The 18,568-nt window shown below is 48.4% G+C and overlaps 1 protein-coding gene across 1 annotated transcript in view; it reads right to left on the bottom strand.

Moving 5' to 3' along the window:
- Positions 1-2,563: 2,563 nt before the first annotated feature.
- Positions 2,564-18,568, bottom strand: part of CCDC69 (coiled-coil domain containing 69) — a 47,543-nt gene continuing 31,538 nt past the window's right edge. Inside the window, exons 4-10 of the mRNA XM_039239454.1 lie at positions 17,442-17,548; positions 16,834-16,921; positions 9,372-9,445; positions 8,276-8,377; positions 7,416-7,535; positions 6,453-6,550; positions 2,564-5,727 (exon numbers count right to left, since the gene is read on the bottom strand). Of these exons, the coding sequence (XP_039095385.1) occupies positions 5,547-5,727; positions 6,453-6,550; positions 7,416-7,535; positions 8,276-8,377; positions 9,372-9,445; positions 16,834-16,921; positions 17,442-17,548 (770 nt within the window). The 3' untranslated portion in view covers positions 2,564-5,546. The remainder of the gene's footprint in view (positions 5,728-6,452; positions 6,551-7,415; positions 7,536-8,275; positions 8,378-9,371; positions 9,446-16,833; positions 16,922-17,441; positions 17,549-18,568) is intronic.

The following is an 18,568-nucleotide window of genomic DNA, read 5'->3' as shown; positions in this document are numbered from 1 at the left end:
CACAGCTTAAGTGGGGAAGGGAGAAGACTGAGTGAGTGGGCCATGGGATCAAAGTTGGGGAGGGGGAGTGTCAGCCGACTTGACTCAACGCTGCTCACTAGGTGTCCCAGGCCACCCCATCTCCTGCCTGCCTCACCCTGGCCCAGCCCCATGCCTGTCTTTCAGAATCAAGCACTTCAGCGGTCACAGCCAGCTGCGGCTGGTGAACTCGACAGGGGCAGACACGGGGGAGTACAGCTGCTGGGCTCGGCACTGCCTGGACCACGCATGTGCGGAAGGCGAGGACCGCCAGGGAAAGACTTTCATCTTCTTCACAGGTGCCCTGGACTCAGGTCTCCGAGAACATCAGTCAAAATGACAAAGCTGGAACTAGCACGCTTACCAGTCTAGAACCCCCTACCAGAGAGGAAAAAAGCACCCCAGAGTGGGAATGGGATTTTAAGTCCCCATGAGGGACCTCAAGTTCATGGCCGGTAGTAGAGCATCAGGAAACAACTAATCTGTGCCAAGCTCATTCTTCTCTCTCCCTCCTTCCTTCCCAGACGCAGAGGAGCTCTTTGTCCCCACCGAGGATTATTATGAGGTGGTGCGGTTGCACAGCCATCAACCAGTCCTGCTTCCCTGCCTGGTGACCAATCCTCTGGCCCACGTGACACTGCACCGGGAGTTCCCCCCAGAGGAAGTCCCAGTGGATGGAATAGACATCTCCTTTGATGTGAAGAAGGGCTTCACCATCCACTGGCCCCGAGCATCCTTGGCTGACTCCCTCTTCTGCTTGGCCAGCCTGGGCGGCTTGAGACAGATCTCTACCCAGTACATGCTAATCTACATCAGGTGTGTGTGGGCCTCGGGTCTGGGTGGGCAAGGCAGGGGAGGATGTGGGGACAGATGCCTCCTTTAGAGACCTCAGATCTGAGTTCTGTGGATCATGGAACGCTGAATAACCAACCAGTTTTCTACAGCACCCCATGTAGTCAACCATCTTGTCCAGACAGGCATCCAGGCAGCCATTGATCGACACCGCATCAGTGCAGCCTTTCTGTCCATCCACTCATTCTCAGTCACGTCACACTATTCCATTCATCCACCTTCCCCTCAAACCCATTCCATTCACCCATCTTCCATCAGATCACCTGTTCCATCATCTATCCATTCCCTATCAATTCAACCACCCCAACCATTCACCCTCTAGGAACTTACCCATTCCACCCATTCATTTCATTCAATGGTTCCAACAATCAGTTCAACATGTTTGTTCCCATTTCTCTCCCATCCTCTCCACGGCAGACCTGTCATACCCCCCCAAACCCACCATCCAAGCTTCAGCAACATCAGTCCGACTGGGAGAGAACTTCAGTGTGACCTGCACGGCTCTGGGTGAGCCGGACATTGCTGTGGACTTTATCTGGGAGTATCCAGGGCAGAAGGCAAGCAGAGGGTAAGAGGAGGCTGCGTGTGTGTGTGCTGACGATGTGTCGGGCAGGAGCATGGGGGTGAGGAATTAGGATGAGGGTCAGGAGCGATCATGGCAGAGTGGAGCCACTGCCTGACAGGGGATCTGAGGAACCTGCTTCTCTGCGTGACCTTGGCAAGTCACTTCCCTTTTCTGGGCCTCAGTTTCCTCATGTGTTAAATAGAGCAACTTCTTAGGTTACTGTATACAATTTTTCCTTTGTTAATTTATCCAGCAATGGTTACTGAGCACCCACCACATGCCAGACACTGTACTAAGTGCTGAGACCACAATGATGAGGCGAAAACAGATATGGCTTCCGCTGTCTGCAAGTTCGCAGTGGGAAATGAACATGATCATCAAGAGAAAACTAAGTGCTACCCTGAGGATACAGCAGGACAATGTGATAGGGTCTTAAGATAGGGTCGTCAGGGAGTCTTCTGTGAGGTGACATTCGAGTTGAGGCTAGACTGGCCCAAGTCTCATGAAAATGGGGTTGAGGCAAGTGCTTAGTCCCTATGGCCGGTGCGTGTGTAATAGGAGATGAACAAAACACATTAGCAATTATCTCCTGGGCATCTGCCATGGGCAAGACCGTCTTCCTAAGGTGCTACTGGAGAGGTGATAGTCATGTTCCTTCCTCTAAAAGAACTTACTCCCATAGCCCTCAAACATCTGGAGAGCAGCTGGGTCAAACGGCACATCCACCAGCACTGAAAACTTCAGGGATTCTTGAAAAGGCTTCCTGGAAGGGCTGGAATTTGATGTGAGCCTTGGAGGGTGGGCAGAACCCGGCAATGACCTGGTGAAGGCGAGCTCACCAGGGGCCTTAGGAGGGACAGAATGGGGGACGAGTCTCCTATTTGTCAAAAATGGAAACCGAGACCCATCAAGGGGTAAAGAACACACCTGTGGTTGGGAGCCATGGCTTCGCTATGCTAGCATTTACCCAGACTTGTTCCTTGGAATGGTAGCATACCACAAAATCCAGCCCCAACCCCCACCCCCCCCGCCAAAAAAAAGTGCTATTCGGAAAATACTGCCTCTTATAACCATCATCTGCCTCGGAGATTCAAAACTCACATGCATATGTGACAGACTCAGTGGCTGGAGTGTCCCCAATTTGATTTTACTTGACTCAGTGCTTCTCAAACAATTTTCATGAGAATCCCACTGCCCCCTCTTTGGGGAAGCAGTACCCATTAACACCCCCACAAAACCAGAGTGCCACAGAACCCACACTGGGGGGTGCTGCTCCCAGCCAAGTCACTTCCTGTATCTCCCTGAGCAGTAGAGGAGACCCCAGGGACTTTAGAAGCTCATGTTTCCCACAAAGAACCTGGCCTTTCAGGTGCTCTGATACATGTGTGTGACCTTGGGCGAGTCATTGTCCCTTTCCCTGAAGGGACACACAGTGCCTCTTACTTGCCTCTGATGCCTAAGTCAGAGATGACACCTGGGGTAGCTAACAGTTATTTTTTGTCCCTCCAGCTGGGCCGACCCCCCTATGTCAATATCGTTCGCAGAGAGGGCCAGGTGCAGGAGGAGGCAGGGGGCACCCTCCATGTGGAAGAGGCCCGGGCTGGGGACTCTGGCATCTACACCTGCCGGGCCACCAACCTTCAGGGCACAGGGACTGCCACCACCCACGTCCATGTGACCAGAAGCCCTCCTGTGTCCCCTGCCCCCTCCTAGCTCCTTCCCTGGCCGCTGGCATCCTGGTCTGGAGCAATGGGGAGAAACAGGGGTAGGTAACTGCGTGAACCTTGGTGTTTTTGGTGCCAAGCCATTGTCCCCCACGGATCTGCACTCCCCCGATACTCTGCCTGCCCATCACTGCTTCCATGCCTTGCATCAGCCTCACAGCCTCCCTCCCGGCCCTGACCTCTTCTCATGGCCAGCCGTCACTCCAACATCAGGCCCCACTCCAAGGCTGGGCAGAGCTAGGGCCAGTGGGGTACCAGCACCCCAGGAGGGAGCAGAGAGTCACTGGCGAGTCACCAAAGCCCAGATCATATCCTTCAATGATCCCTGCCGCTGGCTGAGGTCCTCAGGGAGGAGTCGCCTCCTCCCTCTCCCAGGAAAACACAGGGGCCAGATAAACACACTACCATAGTTTCCACAGCTTGTCTGCCCCAGCGTGAGGCCATGACCACAGTTTATCTCCTTGCATCTGCCATAGGCCACATGATGGGAACCCTGCTCCCCACAACTTGCCCCCTCTCCATCCAGGCCCCTCTCCATTAAAACCATGCTTTCTAAAGTGCATTCTGCAGCCTGAAGTGCTTAGGTTGGGGTAGAAAGTTGGTCACAGGAGTTTAGAAAATGCTGGACACTCTGCTTCCTTCTTGGAAATTTGCACTGCACATTACCATGTTAAAGGTTCTGAGAAGTCCCGCACTTTGCAGATCTGTTTAACTGGACTGAACCTAGAGTTTCTCAAATTACTTGGCCATCAAATCTTTTCTTGGTCAGGCCTATTAATGTGCAGTGAATGAGTGTATCCCAGACTAGCTCTGGGAAAAGTTGCATGAAGAAGTACGTGTGTACTTCACTCCAGAGCTCTTCCCAAGGCTCCCAGATAGATAACTTGTTTTCCCAAGGCTGGAGAAAACAGCTCAGCACTCCCCTAGCCCTACTAGGGGAGAAATGGAGAACGGAGAAACAGAGTCACATCTGAACTCCCAGAACTACAAATGGCTAAAGACCAGACCAGGTCTAGGGGAATAAAGGCGGCAATCTGGGATGATGGAAGAAACCTCAGTTCTACCGGATTGGCTTTTCTTACTTGCTGGCCTGGGGCCTGGGGCTAGGGCTGAGGGATGTCAGGCAAGGCCCCCCGGCTCCCGTGATCTGTTTACTCTGCTGCTGAAGAGGAATAAGAACCGGCTTGAAGGATCCTAGACGTATCTGAGAGCATTGAATGAAAATGCTCTGTGCAGGGGAGCGATTATCATTATAGCTTCCAGCTGACCCAAAGCTTCCTGAGAAGAAGAGTAAATCCACGGACAGTCTGGGCTGGACAGGCCTGCTGAGGTTGGTTACTCTAGCTGCCCCTCTGCACTGATGGGGAAGCTGAGGATCAGGTTCCGGGGTCCTGGCACCTGGCATCAGGGGTGATAGGAGTCAAGGTAGAAAGGAGTAAGAGGGACCAGAAGTGAGTGGGACAGGTAGAGGACGGAGGAGAAAGGCTAAGTCACACATCTGATCCTTCCAGAGCCTGGGGAGAAAAACAAGCACAATATGCTGAGAGCTGGATGACAGAGGAGGTCCTAGTCCTGGCTTTGTGGGCCCCATTCCCCTCTTCGGTTTCCTTGTCAGTACAGGGAGGAGGTCCCAGCTCTGCCTGTTGAGTGTACCCAGGGGGCACTGAGACTGAGGGACCCGGAGGGCTGAGGAGTTAGCCTTGCCTGTTGGGCGAAGAGGAGTTCTGGCTTAACCGCTGGGCTGACCCGACTCTGGGACGGGGACCAGTGGCATACCCCACACTATACCCAGCCGCAACCCCAAGGGCCTCCAGTGACCCCCTTACCAGCGCCCACCTTTCCCTGTTGATTCCCAGGGTGTGGGCCACTTCCTCCTGCATCCCCCAGCCCCTAGTCTGAGCCTCACACCATCCCAGAATGGGGCACTGTAGTGACTTAAGTATCATTCGCTCGGCTCCCCTGGCTGTTTTACAGGAGTGGTAAACTGAGGCTGAGGGAGGGCCCGGCCAGAGGTGGAAACATCTGGGGGAAGCTGACAAGTCAGGACCAGGTGGTTGTCACTTCATCAGATGGCCACAGCACCATTGGCTGCTCCTGGGAAAAGCTTGGGACTTCCCTGATTTGGATGGAGAGAACGGGGAGGGACGGAAGGGCTCCTCTTTGCTTGTTTCCTGGGCCAACTCGAGGGGAGGCGCTTCTGGGGCCTCAAAGCCCTGTGGGTGATCCTGCACGGCCCAAGCCCCCGGGGGCTCACTGGGCAGCACCCTGGCTGCCCGCCTGGCTCCTGCCCTCCCGCCCCTCCTGGGCACACAACGAGAGGCTCCTGCTGTCTTCTCTGGTAAGTCCTCAAGAGGGCGCTGTGACCACAGGCGTCCCGGCCGTGTGTCCTAGCTGGCGAGGAAGGAGACCTCGGTGGGGGTGACTGAGGCCAGAGGGAAGGCGGGGGAGGCGTCGGGGGCCCCAAGGACCCGGTACAGCAGCTCCTCCTTCTCTTGCTGGAGCTGTCGCCGCAACTGGCACTCCTTCTCCAGGGCCTCGCGGGCGAGAAGCAGGTCCTCCGAGAGCTGCCTGTGGATGCAGACGGGATCGGCGTCGCCAGGGGGAAACAGCCGGTCAGCGGCCGCACAGACCAACCCATTCCTCCAGGAGGCCCTCCTCACGTGGGCCGCCAGCCTGCTTCAGGGCCCCCACCGCCCTGTCGCCCTGATCTCCGCCTGTGTGCAAGAGGTCATTCGATCCCTTGCCGGAGGGGCCTGGCCCTCCCAGGCAGGCAGCTCCGGGTTCAGATCTGCCCCACCACTTAGCTGTGCAACCTTGGACAAGCTATTTCCTCTTGCCAAATATCAATGTCTTCATGGGTAAAATGGGGCTGATAATAGGAAGACCCAGCTCTTCGAGTAATTATAAGGATTAGGCGAGACACTATGTAAAGCATTCAACAAATTATATCTGACACATGATGCAGGCTCTAAGCAGTTCATTCATTCATGTGCATTCATTCATTCATTCATTAGGTCACCTCAACTAGACATTTCCTGTCCCCTTTTCCTGTATTGGGCTTTGCCGTGGAGCCTACACAGCCAGGATGGGGACACATACCAGTCTGGGCACTGAAACAGGCTTCCAGGCAGAGCTGGGTCCCTTGGGAGTCTTGACATCCAGGGAAAGAGGAGCCAAATTCCCCAGAAAGGCCTGTGCCCCGCTGTCAATCTAGGCTTCTCCGAGACCCTCTTAAGTAGGGATTTTGGCCAAAAGGGCCGGTGTGGGAGGAGAGGGGGCAGGGAGGCAGCTACCTGGACATAACCACCTGGCTGCGGCCCCGGACGTGGAGCTCCTCATTTTCCTGCTGCAGAGTGGTGATTTTTTCCTCCAACATCAGATTTTTTTCTTTCTGCAACACATCAGAAGGAGCTCAGAAAGCCACCCGACTCAACACGGCACAGCGTGTGCCGTCACCCTCCTCTTATCTGTGGTCACTAAACATACTGAGTCACTCTGGACTAGATGTTACATTTCGTGAAGCAAGGAGGCGGACACGGGGCTGCCAACTTTTGATTTTGCCACATGGGACGTAGAAAAAGAATACAGCCCCTCCCACGTAACATTTCCATCAGATCATAAGGGAATGGATATTTTTGGTTCTCCCAAAGTCAGAAGGATATAATCTATATAAACAAGATTACGCGTGTCTGTTATACTAGTTCACGGAAGTGGTAGAAGGGAATTCACAGGGACTGTGTGAGACGGGCCTGCTTAGAATACAGGCTGTGCAGGGACACTCCTTCCAGAGCAAATCGTCTCTGTTTGGACGCGACCCCGGGCTCCCCAGGCCGCCCTTTTCCCGGAGACAAAGCCATCTGTGTGCTCAATGCCCACCCCTCTCCAGGCCCGTCCTTGCTCACTCTGGCCTCCTGCCTCGGTCTGATTTTTCAGCCTTGCCTTCTTCCCCAGACCCTGCCTGACACAGAACATCTACCAGCTCCTCCTGATTAGCCAGGTTACCTGCCCTGGTGTCACCCACGTTAGGGCAACATGAATTGTCAAGAAAAGCACAGGGCCCGTATGAGAAGGAGCCACTGCTTGACCCGGACTGGCCACAGACCGGCTGCAGCCACCCCGGGGCCAGCATGGAGGGCAGGTCAAAGCCAGGGTGGCCCAGGCTGGGGCCTCTTCAAACTGCCTTCCCTCTGCACACTTTACAGAGGAAAACAGAAGCCTGAAGTGTATCTCCCCCGCCCACCGCTTCCAGCACACACCACTGTTTCCATGAGGATCAGCCGCTTATCCAGCTCATGGATACGCTCGTTCTTCATCTCGATGACAAAGTGTAAGCTCTCCAGTTCCTGTTCCCAGAACTGGCTGGGGCTTCCGTAATCCTAGACGGGGACACAAAGTGATCTCACCAGTCCTGCAGGGAGAGAGGGGCCCGGGCTACCTGCCTCTCCCCCATTCTGCCTCCAGATCATTGTTTGCCTCTCACATGCTGCCTCCCTCTCTTGGCTCACGGTAAGTGTTTACTATGCGTGATTTCATTCTAGCCTAATAACACCCTTCGAGGCAAGCCCGACTACCACCACAGCTGGGGACCCATGCTGCAGATCGGGTAAGTCACTCGCGCCAAGTGGTAGGTTAGCTCTTTGCACCTAATTCCTTCTTTTTTTTTTTTTTTTTTTAAATATTTTTATTTATTTCTAGGAGAGAGACAGAGAGAGACAGCGTGAGCAGGGGAGGGTCCGAGAGAGAGGGAGTCACAGACCGAAACAGGCTCCAGGCTCTGAGCTGGCAGTCAGCACAGAGCCCGACGCGGGGCTCGAACCCACGAACCGCGAGATCATGACCTAAGCGAAAGTCGGACGCTTAACCGACTAAGCCACCCAGGCGCCCCGCACCTAATTCCTTCTGAATCCAGAGTCTGAGTACTTTACTATCCCTTGTGCTCTGAGCCTTACTTTCCCTTCAGCGACACGAGGACCCTGTTTCTTCCAGGCTTTTTGAAGGTGAGAGTGTCAAGTCTGAGCCCTGGCTTTGAGGAGGACCTGACCTTTCCTGTTGCCCAGACCCTGCCCTCCCTGGAGATTCAAGAAGGAAAAGGTCCCAGGTGTTATCTGCCACCCACCTGGATGTGCTTCTTATAGTCTCGGCTCAGAATGGACTCTTCTACCCTCTTCATCTTGGCCTGGAAGACCTCCAGCTGTGAGGACAGTCCATCAATGGTCTCCTGGAGAAGGGAATGCAAGGGAGATGGTCAAAGCCTGGTTCACAAAGGCTGAAGGTGGATTTCCGCACATCCCGGAGAGGGGTCAGTTTAGGGTTCTTCAGTCTACCTTCGCTCTGCCCTCCCCAACAATGCAGGCTAGATTTGCTTCAACCACTGCTTGAAACACACCAGCCCCATCTCTTGTCATAAAGCCTTAATGGCTCCCTATCCCCTTTGGGACAATGTCCTGGTGTTTAAGGTTGGTGCTAGGTTGGCATTCAAAGCCCAACCAAGCCAGGCTATGCACTTTCCCAGTCTTCCCTCTCGCTGCTCCTTCGGCCAGGCGTCACATCAGTTCTGCTGCTGCTGCTGGGCACATCCCTGCCTCCTACATTCCCCTGTTAAGAGTCTCCTCCACCTCAACCTTGGCCATCACCTTTAGGATAGAGCATGGCTTTGATATGGCCCACAGGCCCCACGGCGTGGCCCTCACCTCCTGTCTGACCTCAGCTCCCTCCCACTCACCCTCTTCACCCCAGGCATCCTGGACTTCTTTCAGTTCTGCAGGTATTTCATATTTCCCCCTCTTCTCCAAGTCTTTAAGCACAGGTCTCCACTCCCCCCCGCCTTCCTAGGGCCCCCTTCTCACCCTTCTTCATCTAAAGAATTCCAACCCATCCTTCAGGTTCCAGCTAAGATTTCATCCCTCCGGGAAGTGCCTGACCTGATAAATTGGCTCAGACGCCAGTTTGTGCTTCGACCTGCCAGCCCAGTCTCCCTGTGGTACCTGGCCCATGAGGTCTCCAAGATCCTCCAACAGTCCTTAGACAAATAGGCCAACCCTAATCTCAGAGTTAGTCCTCTGGAGCTAATAGCCCAGTCGTCACATGGAGGGGCCGGATACACGAAGACACTCGCTTCTGACCCTCACATCTAAGTAGAAGCCATGCTGTTTTCCCACAGGCCCTCCCCTCCCCTCTCCTCCCCGAGTCTGCCATGGCCCAGCTCTTCTCACCTGCAGAGTCGCCTTGGCCTCCTGGAAGGAGTGGGTAAGGGCTTCCTTCTCCTGCTCATGTGAAGCCTGGAGGACTGCAGGGAAAGGAGACCTCTATGAGCTCAGATGCCCTATGGCTTTATGGCAGGACCCACGAGGGAGGGGAACCCGTGTGATTAGCAGGGGCCCCCAGGGGCCAGGGGTCTGGGGATGGTCTTATTCGATCTTTGTTTACTGGGCTTGCAGCTGTGCCAGAAATCTAGTAGACACTTAATAATCTCATAGACATGGAAACAAATTATATCCTCAGAGGACCTGTGGGGCCACCCCCTGCCTCACTGAGGCCATGACCCAAAGATCCTGCTGCGAGCTTGTTCATTTTGTCCACCACGCCATGGAAAATGCATAGAGCCAGTGTTTTGCAAGCTGGGTTACCCAAACTTTGAAACCATTGAATCATCACTTATCAAACAATAATGGCACAAAACTGCAATAAGTACATCGGGTCTGGGGCCCGGAAATCTACCTTGTCCTGATTCTGCTTCTTCACGACTGAGAAACCTTGCGAAGATCCCTTCGAATACCTAAAAGTCCTATTGCCTCAACTGTGAAATGAGTTGTTGCTAAGGGATGACCCAAGGATGATATGAGAAAAGGGCTCAAGGGCTTTCCCTTGATTGATTCCCCCAAATCAATATAATTTTGTTTGTTTGTTTGTTTAGAGAGGGAGAGCGAATCCCAGGCAGGCCCAGTGTGATCAGCACGGTGCTCAACTCAGAGCACGATCTCATGAACCATGATCTCATGGTCATGGTTCATGAGATCGTGCTCTGAGCTGAAATCCACTGTTGGACACTTAACCAACTAAGCCACCCAGGCACCCCCATATGGTTATATTTATTATCCCCCCTCCTTTATAGAGCTCCTTATAGAAAATTCTAACCTTGGGGGCGCCTGGGTGGCTTAGTCGGTTAAGCATCCGACTTTCGCTTAGGTCATGATCTCGCGGTTCGTGGGTTCGAGCCCCGCGTCGGGCTCTGTGCTGACTGCCAGCTCAGAGCCTGGAGCCTGTTTCGGTCTGTGACTCCCTCTCTCTCTGACCCTCCCCTGCTCACGCTGTCTCTTTCTCTCTCTCTCTCTCCCTCCTAGAAATAAATAAAACATTAAAAAAAAAAAAAAAGAAAATTCTAACCTTGTCTCAGCTGAAAGAAGACAACTGGGAAGCGACCCATCAATGGGTGGGATGGGAAATAGGATGGAGAGGACGGAGGAAAACAAAGCTGCATACGACCAAAGGCCCAGGTATGCAACGGGCCTGTGTCACAGTGGCCAGTGACACACACAAAGTAATATAAATGTGACAGAGCTGTCAAAAACAAAAAAGATCAGCTGTTTGAAAAATACAGGCTAAATTTTTTCCAAATGATGGGCCTAATTTGTTAATTTGCCTACTAAGACAGGTTCTGATTCCAGCTAAGATGGAAGATGTACACTCCAGATAGTTTGTCCTACTGAATGTAGCTATAAAACCTAGACAGACTGAATAGGGTAGTTATTTGCAGACTCCGAAAGGCAAATAATGGTAGTAGGCAGGTGGGCAAGAAGACTGGAATTCAAAGTAGCACGGAACCAACAGGTGTAAACAAGACTCAGAATCGCGTGCATTCAAATTATTCCAGAATATAATACAAAATTACTCAGCATGTGAATCCAAACAGCAAAAGCAGGAAAACTTAACTTGGCTGAGACAAGACGGTCAGATGTCAACCCTGAGATGCTACAGATGTTGGAATTATTAACAAAGACTTTGAGGCAGTTGATATGAAAATGCTTCATGAAGTAAGGGTGAATACTCTCTAAAAGAATGTACAGATAGAAAGCCTTAGCAAATAATAGAAGCTATTAAAAAGAACCAAAAGGAAATTTTAGAACTAAAAAATGTAATAAATGAAATAAAATAAGTCACTGGGTGGGTTCCATAGCAGAATAGAAATGACATAGGTAAAGAGCCAGTGAACTTGAATATAGATCAATAGAGATTATCTAGTCTGAACAACAGAGAGATAAAACGATAGGGAAAAAAATGAACAAAGTCTCGGGGACCCAAAACACAATTCGGAAATGTCTAATATTCGTGCATCAGAGTCTCAGAAAGAGAAAAGAGAGAATGCAGTACACAAACTGTGTTTGAAGAAAGAATGGATTTGAGTGCTTCCCAAATCTGGCAAAATGTAAACCTACAGATTGAAGACACTCCCTGAACCCCAAACAAAGCAAACCAAAAGTAATCCACACCCGGGCACATCATTTTTGAAAACTAATAAAAAGAAAAAAATCCGGAACAGAAGCAGAGAAAAACAATGCATTACTTAGAGAAAACAACAGTTTGAATGACTGTGGATTTCTTATCAGAAACCTTGGAGAGGAGAAAAAGTAAGAACTATTTATGTTCTTAAGAAAAATTGCTTAAATAAAAGAACTGTGTGTGAATCAAGAATCTGATAGTCAGTGACAATATCCTCAGGAAAGAAGGTGAAATACAGACATTCTCAGATGAAAAAATACTAAAATAATTTCTTACTTGCAGACCTTCTAAAGGAATTGCTTAAGGAAATTCTTCAGACAGAAAGCAAATGATACCAGAGGAAAATTTGAAACTTCAGGAGTGTAGGAAGAACAACCAAACTGGTAAATGCCTGGGTAATATTCTTCCTCTTCTTCCCTTGTGCTCTTTAAAATACAAGTGATGGTAAATCAATGCTGTAAACAGTGTAACATTGTCTGATGGGGCATTCAGTATATGTAGATGTAATACCTAAGACAAATATAACAAAACGGAGAGAGGATGTGGACCTACGTAATGGTAAACTTTCTACATTCCACTCAACATGGCAAAATATTAACTCTAGGGGCACCTGGGTGGCTCAGTCAGTTAAGCGTCTGACTTCCACTCAGGTCATGGTCTCATGGTTCATGGTTAGAGCCCCACCCACAGGGGCTCTGTGCTGACAGCTCAGAACCTGGAACCTGCTTTGGATTCTGTGTCTCTCTCTCTGCCACCGACTCCTCACCCTTGCCGCCCATGGTCTGTCTGTCTCTCAAAAATAAATAAACATTAAAAAATTTTAAATATTAATTCTGAGTTGTCTCTTAAGTATTTTGTAATTCTTAGGGCAAAGGATTTTTTTTTTTAATTTTATTTCTAGGATAGAGAGAGACAGTGTGAGCAGAGGAGGGTCAGAGAGAGAGGGAGACACAGACTCTGAAACAGGCTCCAGGCTCTGAGCTGGCAGTCAGCACAGAGCCCGACACGGGGCTCGAACCCACGAACCGCGAGATCATGACCTAAGTGAAAGTTGGACGCTTAACTGACTAAGCCACCCAGGCGCCCCAGGATTTTTTTTTTAAAAAGGAAAGAAAGCAGGGAAAAAAGAGGATAAAAAACAGAACAACCAGAAAACAAATACAAAAATGACAAACCTAAATCCAGCTGTATCAATAACAACACTAAGCTAAAGGGTCTAAACATCCTAAATAAAAGACAGGGATTGTTAGAATGGATCCTTAAAAAAAAATACCCCCAGCTATGTGCTATTTATAAGAAACCCACTTTAAATATATGTCATAGGTAGATTAAAAGTAAAAAGGTAGAAAAAGCAATATTAATCAAAGGAAAGCTGTAGTGGCTATATTCATTTCAGATGAAGTGCACATAAGAATAAGGAATATTACAAGGATGAAGAAGGTCATTACATAATGGTAAAGAGGTCAATTCTCCAAGAAGGCATAATAATCCTAAACGTTTATACACTAACAAAGGAGCTTCGGAATATATGAAGCAAAAACTAACAGAACTTAAAGGAGAAACAAATACATAATTATAGTTGGAGACTTCTACACTCTTCAGTATTCATTAGAAAAAGGAGGCATAAAATCAGTAAGAATATAGAAGAACTGAACACTGTCAACACACTGATTTAATTAATTTACAAGCTACAACCTCACAGTAGCAGAATACACTTTTTCAAGGGCACATGAAACATTCACAAGATAGACCATATCCCGAGTCATAAAACAAGCCTTAGCAAATTATAAAGTGAGCAAAATACAAACTATGTTCTCTGACCACAATGAAAACAAACTGGGAATCAGTCACGGAAAGAGAACTATAAATCTCCAAACACATAGTGTTCGATGAGCCAAAGAGTAAGTCTCAAGGAAAACTAGAAGATATTTTGAACTGAACAAAAATAAAAATACAAAACATCAATCTGTGGGATAATTCAGTATTTAGGGGAAATTTGTAGCACTTAAGGCTTAGATTAGAAAAGGAGAAAGGCCTCAAATCAACAATCTAAGCTTTTAGTTTAAGATACCATAAAAAGAAGAGCTAAATATAAGGCAAAAAAGCAGAAGGAAGGAAACAGAAATCAGTGAGATTGAAAACTAGCGGGGAGAAATCAATGAAACCAAAAGCTGGTTTTTGGAAAGGATTAATAAAATTGATAAACCTTAAGCAAGACTGACAAAGAAAAAAGAGAATGCACAAGCCACCAATATCAAGAAATTAAGAGGGAATACCACCAAACACACAGAAGATACATAAAACAATAGTAAGAGGCCACTATGACCAATTCCATGCATATAAACTCGACAACTTAAATGTACCGATTCCTGAAAAAGCTACAAACTATCAAAATTCACCCAATGTGACGACCCCTCAAAACAATGCCACCTTTAATGTATAAATGTGGAGCAGAACAGAGCCCACAACTCTGTAATGATTAACAAATGATTAACGTAGCTGTAGAAAAAAAACATACTGTAAGGACTCTCTGGGAGGGCGGCTGATATAGGACAAGGGAGCCAGGCAGCAGGGTACACCTGGCTGGCCGTGGGCGGAGCGCTGTCTGCTTCTTTTGTGTCGCCTTCTACCACCTACTCAGAGACTCCCTATTCAGGTGAAACTTATTGATTTGGCTCGGTCTACCATAGTGTGCCCACAGATGATTATTCTGTTTTTCTCTAAAAATCATTCTCTGAAACACGAAAAACAATCTTGACATCTTATAATGATTAACTACCATATTCTCAACAAATATGGGACTGCAGAGTTGTTGGAGGTGACAGTCGCTCTAAGCTGTTGTCCCCTGGTCCTTTCTCTCTTACAGCTGACTTGTTCGTGCCTGATTCTTCTGTGTGCACCGTTATGGAAAGTGGCAACGTAAAATGCATAACCAAGGTAAAATGAATAACCTGGGCATTCCTAATACTACTAAAGAATTTTAATTTGTACTTAAATACTTTCTGGGAAAGAAATGTTTGAGAACAGATGATTTCATTCACAAATTCTACTAAACATTTAAAAATGATATCATACCAATTCTATATAATGTCTTCCATAAATGGAAGAAAATGGGACATTTCTCAACTCATTTTATGAGGCAAGTCATACTTTAAAACTTGAACTAGACAGATGGTACAGCATAATTGCTCTCATGAACACAGACACACATATCTTCAGTAAAATACTAGCAAATGGAATTCAGCAATATATAAAAAGAATAATATAGCAGCATGACCAACTAGGGTTTATGCCAGGAAGTCAAGGATAGTTCAATATTTGAAACTCATATCAGGGGCACCTGGGTAGCTCAGCTGGTTAGGTGTCCGACTCCTGATTTCAGCTCAGGTCATGATCTCACAGTTTGTGGGTTCAAGCCCTGTGTCAGGCTTTGGGCTGACAGCTCAGAGCCTGGAGCCTGCTTTAGATTCTATGTTTCCCCCTCTCTCTCTGCTCCTTTCCAGCTCACATTCTCTCTCTCTCCTCTCTCTCTCAAAAATAAATAATAAAAACATTAAAACTAGTAAAACATAAAGTAAAGAAAACGTCAAGAAATACAAGATTATTAAAAAACAAAACCTACCGCTACTTTCTCCCAGTTATCTGTACAGCACCCCGAACACATAGAATCCGATATTTTCCCTCTCACTATGCTTTTATTCATTCATTTAATACACATGCATGTACCACCTAATATGAGTGATTTAGAAATAACTAAGAAAGAATTCTGACTGATGGGAAGAACTCAAGATAGGCATTCCCTTCTCCTCTGGGGTTTTTACAATAGTAACATGTTCTTATCTTATGCTAAAAAATAGTATCCAAGCAATGTGCAGAGAGCAAAGCTGTTTTCCCAAAATGGCATCATGAGGCGGGGAAGGGACATTTTAGAGATACGGAAAATGAACTGAAATTCAAGGTAGATTCTACAGATGAGGAAATTGAACTGAGGTTGAGTGACAGGCCCAGTATCACACGAATATTAGAATTAAAACAACTAACTCTTCAAATTCCCAGGGCGAGGGCTTCAATTCCATTTCAAAACATTTTGTGCTGATGATGCAATACATTTCAAGAATCTCAAAATTGTTCAGACCTCTGTTCTAGTTGTTCCATTTCTGGGAATTTAAGGACATAACATGAAATGTCCACACAGATTTATGCAAAAGACATTTGGTGCAGTGTTATTTACAGCAGTTAAAAATCTGGATGTCTAGACTTGGGATATAAGGAAAACCATGGATGCAGTAGTCTATCCTTTATAAACGTTTAGAAGCAGCATGATTATTTGGAAACATGTTGTAAACAGTGTCAAATGAAAAGAACAGGATCTGACATTTTACGTACAAAGTAATCCTAACTGGATTTTAATAGTTCTGGGGAAAGATCACAGGAACACTGATGGATAAAGGAAACACTAGTATAGCATTTTCTACGTCTGTTTCAATAGCATCAAAAGTATACATAACCTTCTCTGAAAAAGATGCACAAATGGTCAAAAAGCACATGTAAAGATGCTCAGCAAAATTAGGCATTAGAGAAATGCAAATCAAAGCCACAATGAGATACCACTCCACGCCTCACTAGGATGGCCATAATAACGACAGTGACAACAACGAAAATACCAAGTGTTGGCAAGGATGTGGTGCAGTTGGAACCCTGGTGGGAATGCAAAGTGGTGCAGCTGCTGTGGAAAACAGTTTGGCAATTTCTCAAAAAGGTAAGCATAGATGTGCTGTATGACCCAGCAAGTCTACTCCTGAATGAACATAAACCCAGGGAAACTGAAAGCAGGTGTACAAACAGGTGCATCTGCTAGTGGCGCTATGCACAGTGGCCAAAGGGTGGAGGCAGCCCAGGAGTTCAACCAATGAATGGAAAGCAAAGCATGGTGTGTCCATGCTTATAGACATACATTCTATAATAATAGAATAGTATTCAGCCATAAAAAGGAATGGAGTGGTTTTTAAAATGGGAGGGGAAAAAAGAAATGTAGTGCAAATGTAATCTGCAGCATGGATGCTCCCAGATACATTGTGCTGGGTGAAGAAAGTCAGACATGGGGGTCACAGATGGTATGATTCCATGTATTGAGAGTCCAGAATGGACAAAACCCAAGAGAAGCATCTCCATCCTTACCTTGCAGGGCATCCTCATGCTCTTCCTCTAAGGCTCTTCGCTGTTCATCAAGTTTCTCTTGAAGCTCCAGCTCCCTCTCCTTCTCCACCTGGGGACAGAATGTGGTAAGTAGCGTGAGTCTGAGCAGGTTCAGTGCAGCTTCGCTCATCCACTCCCCAAACCCTGGAGCTTTGCAGAGGTTGGTGATCAGAGTCCCACCCCGTCCCCTACGTGACGGAGACGACCTGGGCTCAGAGTGGGCACAAGGCCTCCAAGACACCGTAGGTGTGGCTGACTTTGCCTTCTTTAGGGCTTAGAAGGGGGCTCCTAGAGAGCTGTCCAGGTGGAAGGGATGTAGGAGTTTTCCAACCCTGATGCCCGTTCCAGGCAGGAAGTCTGTCTACTGTATCACAGGGTTTCCCGACCTTCCATTGCATATAATGAATATAATGAATTACATGCAAGCAGTTACAAATATATATTCAAAAGATAAAGACTCCCTTCTTGGTAATGGAGTAAGAGATAGTTACAACAACAAAATCAAAAGTTGGTCCTTACTCTGGGATATACCGAGGTTAGCTGAGTAGGAGGTGTCCTCCTGAGAGAGGGGTTGTGTCACCTGGACTTACTTGTTCTGCCCATTTCTTCCTGTCCTCTTCGTGTTGCTGGAGAATTCTGGTTATATCCTTCTGGCGCCGTTCATCCTCCTCAGATGTATAGAGCCGGACAGTGGTGGCTGTGAGTGAGGAAGCACAAAATGCACACAGAGCAGAGGAGAAGCCAGGGCCCGCTAGAGAGGATGTGGGAGGCCAGGGCTAAGGGACGAGGACTCCAGTCTCCGCCTCAAGAATGGCTGCAGTTGGGAGATGAACCTCCAATGCCACCCACCCCCCCCTCCACCTTGCACATCTCTCTGGCTTGGGAGACCATCCTTAGTGCAGGAGCCAGTGGGCTCATTTTGTCCCTTAGGACCTACAGCAGAGCCAGTAACTTGCAGGATAGACTCAGCCTGTAAAGTGCAATGTGCTCTAGCTAATATAATATCTAAATGAAAAAGTAATTAGTTGCAGGGCATCTGAGTGGCTCAGTCTGGTAAGCATTGGACTCTTGATTTTGCCTCAGGTCATGTTCTCACGGTTCACGAGTTCAAACTCCTGCATTAGGCTCTGTGCAGACAATGCAGAGCCTGCTTGGGATTCTCTCTCTCTCTCTCTCTCTCTCTCTCTCTTTCTCTCTCTCTCTTGCTGCCCCTCCCCTGCTCACACTGTCTCTCTCTTCTCTCTCAAAATAAATAAATAAACATTAAAAAACACTAGCTGCTAAGATTTACTAACTGGGCAGCTTTTACTTCATATACAGATGTCCAACTTGTTTGGAAAGAGCCAGAGAACTGGCAGCGTGTAGCTTTGTGCCCCCCAGGAGCTGAAACTGAGGCAGGCCTCTCTCCCATTTCATCCGGGGTGTGGCTCTGCCACTCACCCCAGTCATCACCTCTCTCCTGAGGCTGCGTATAAGGGTTGCCTCATCACCTGCTTACCTGTGGGTGTCTGAGTGTGTGACCCCTGACCTTTAGCACCCCCACCCCCACCCCAGCTGGAGGCAGAGGGGCTGCTGTGAGTGGGAAGGAGACGCCAACAGGAAGCGTAGCTCTTGCTTAGGGAAACGCCAAAACCGGCCCTGCGGACGCTGCTCTGAGTCCAGTAGACTCTGGGTGTGACCTAGGGCATGACCCATCCCCTCTGTGCCTCAGTTACCC

The sequence above is a fragment of the Hyaena hyaena genome, unplaced genomic scaffold, assembly GCF_003009895.1.
Source record: "Hyaena hyaena isolate Hyena2069 unplaced genomic scaffold, ASM300989v1 scaffold_157, whole genome shotgun sequence".
Lineage (NCBI taxonomy): Eukaryota > Metazoa > Chordata > Mammalia > Carnivora > Hyaenidae > Hyaena > Hyaena hyaena.
Note: the sequence above shows the minus strand (reverse complement) of the source record. Positions and strands in the feature narration are given on the sequence as shown.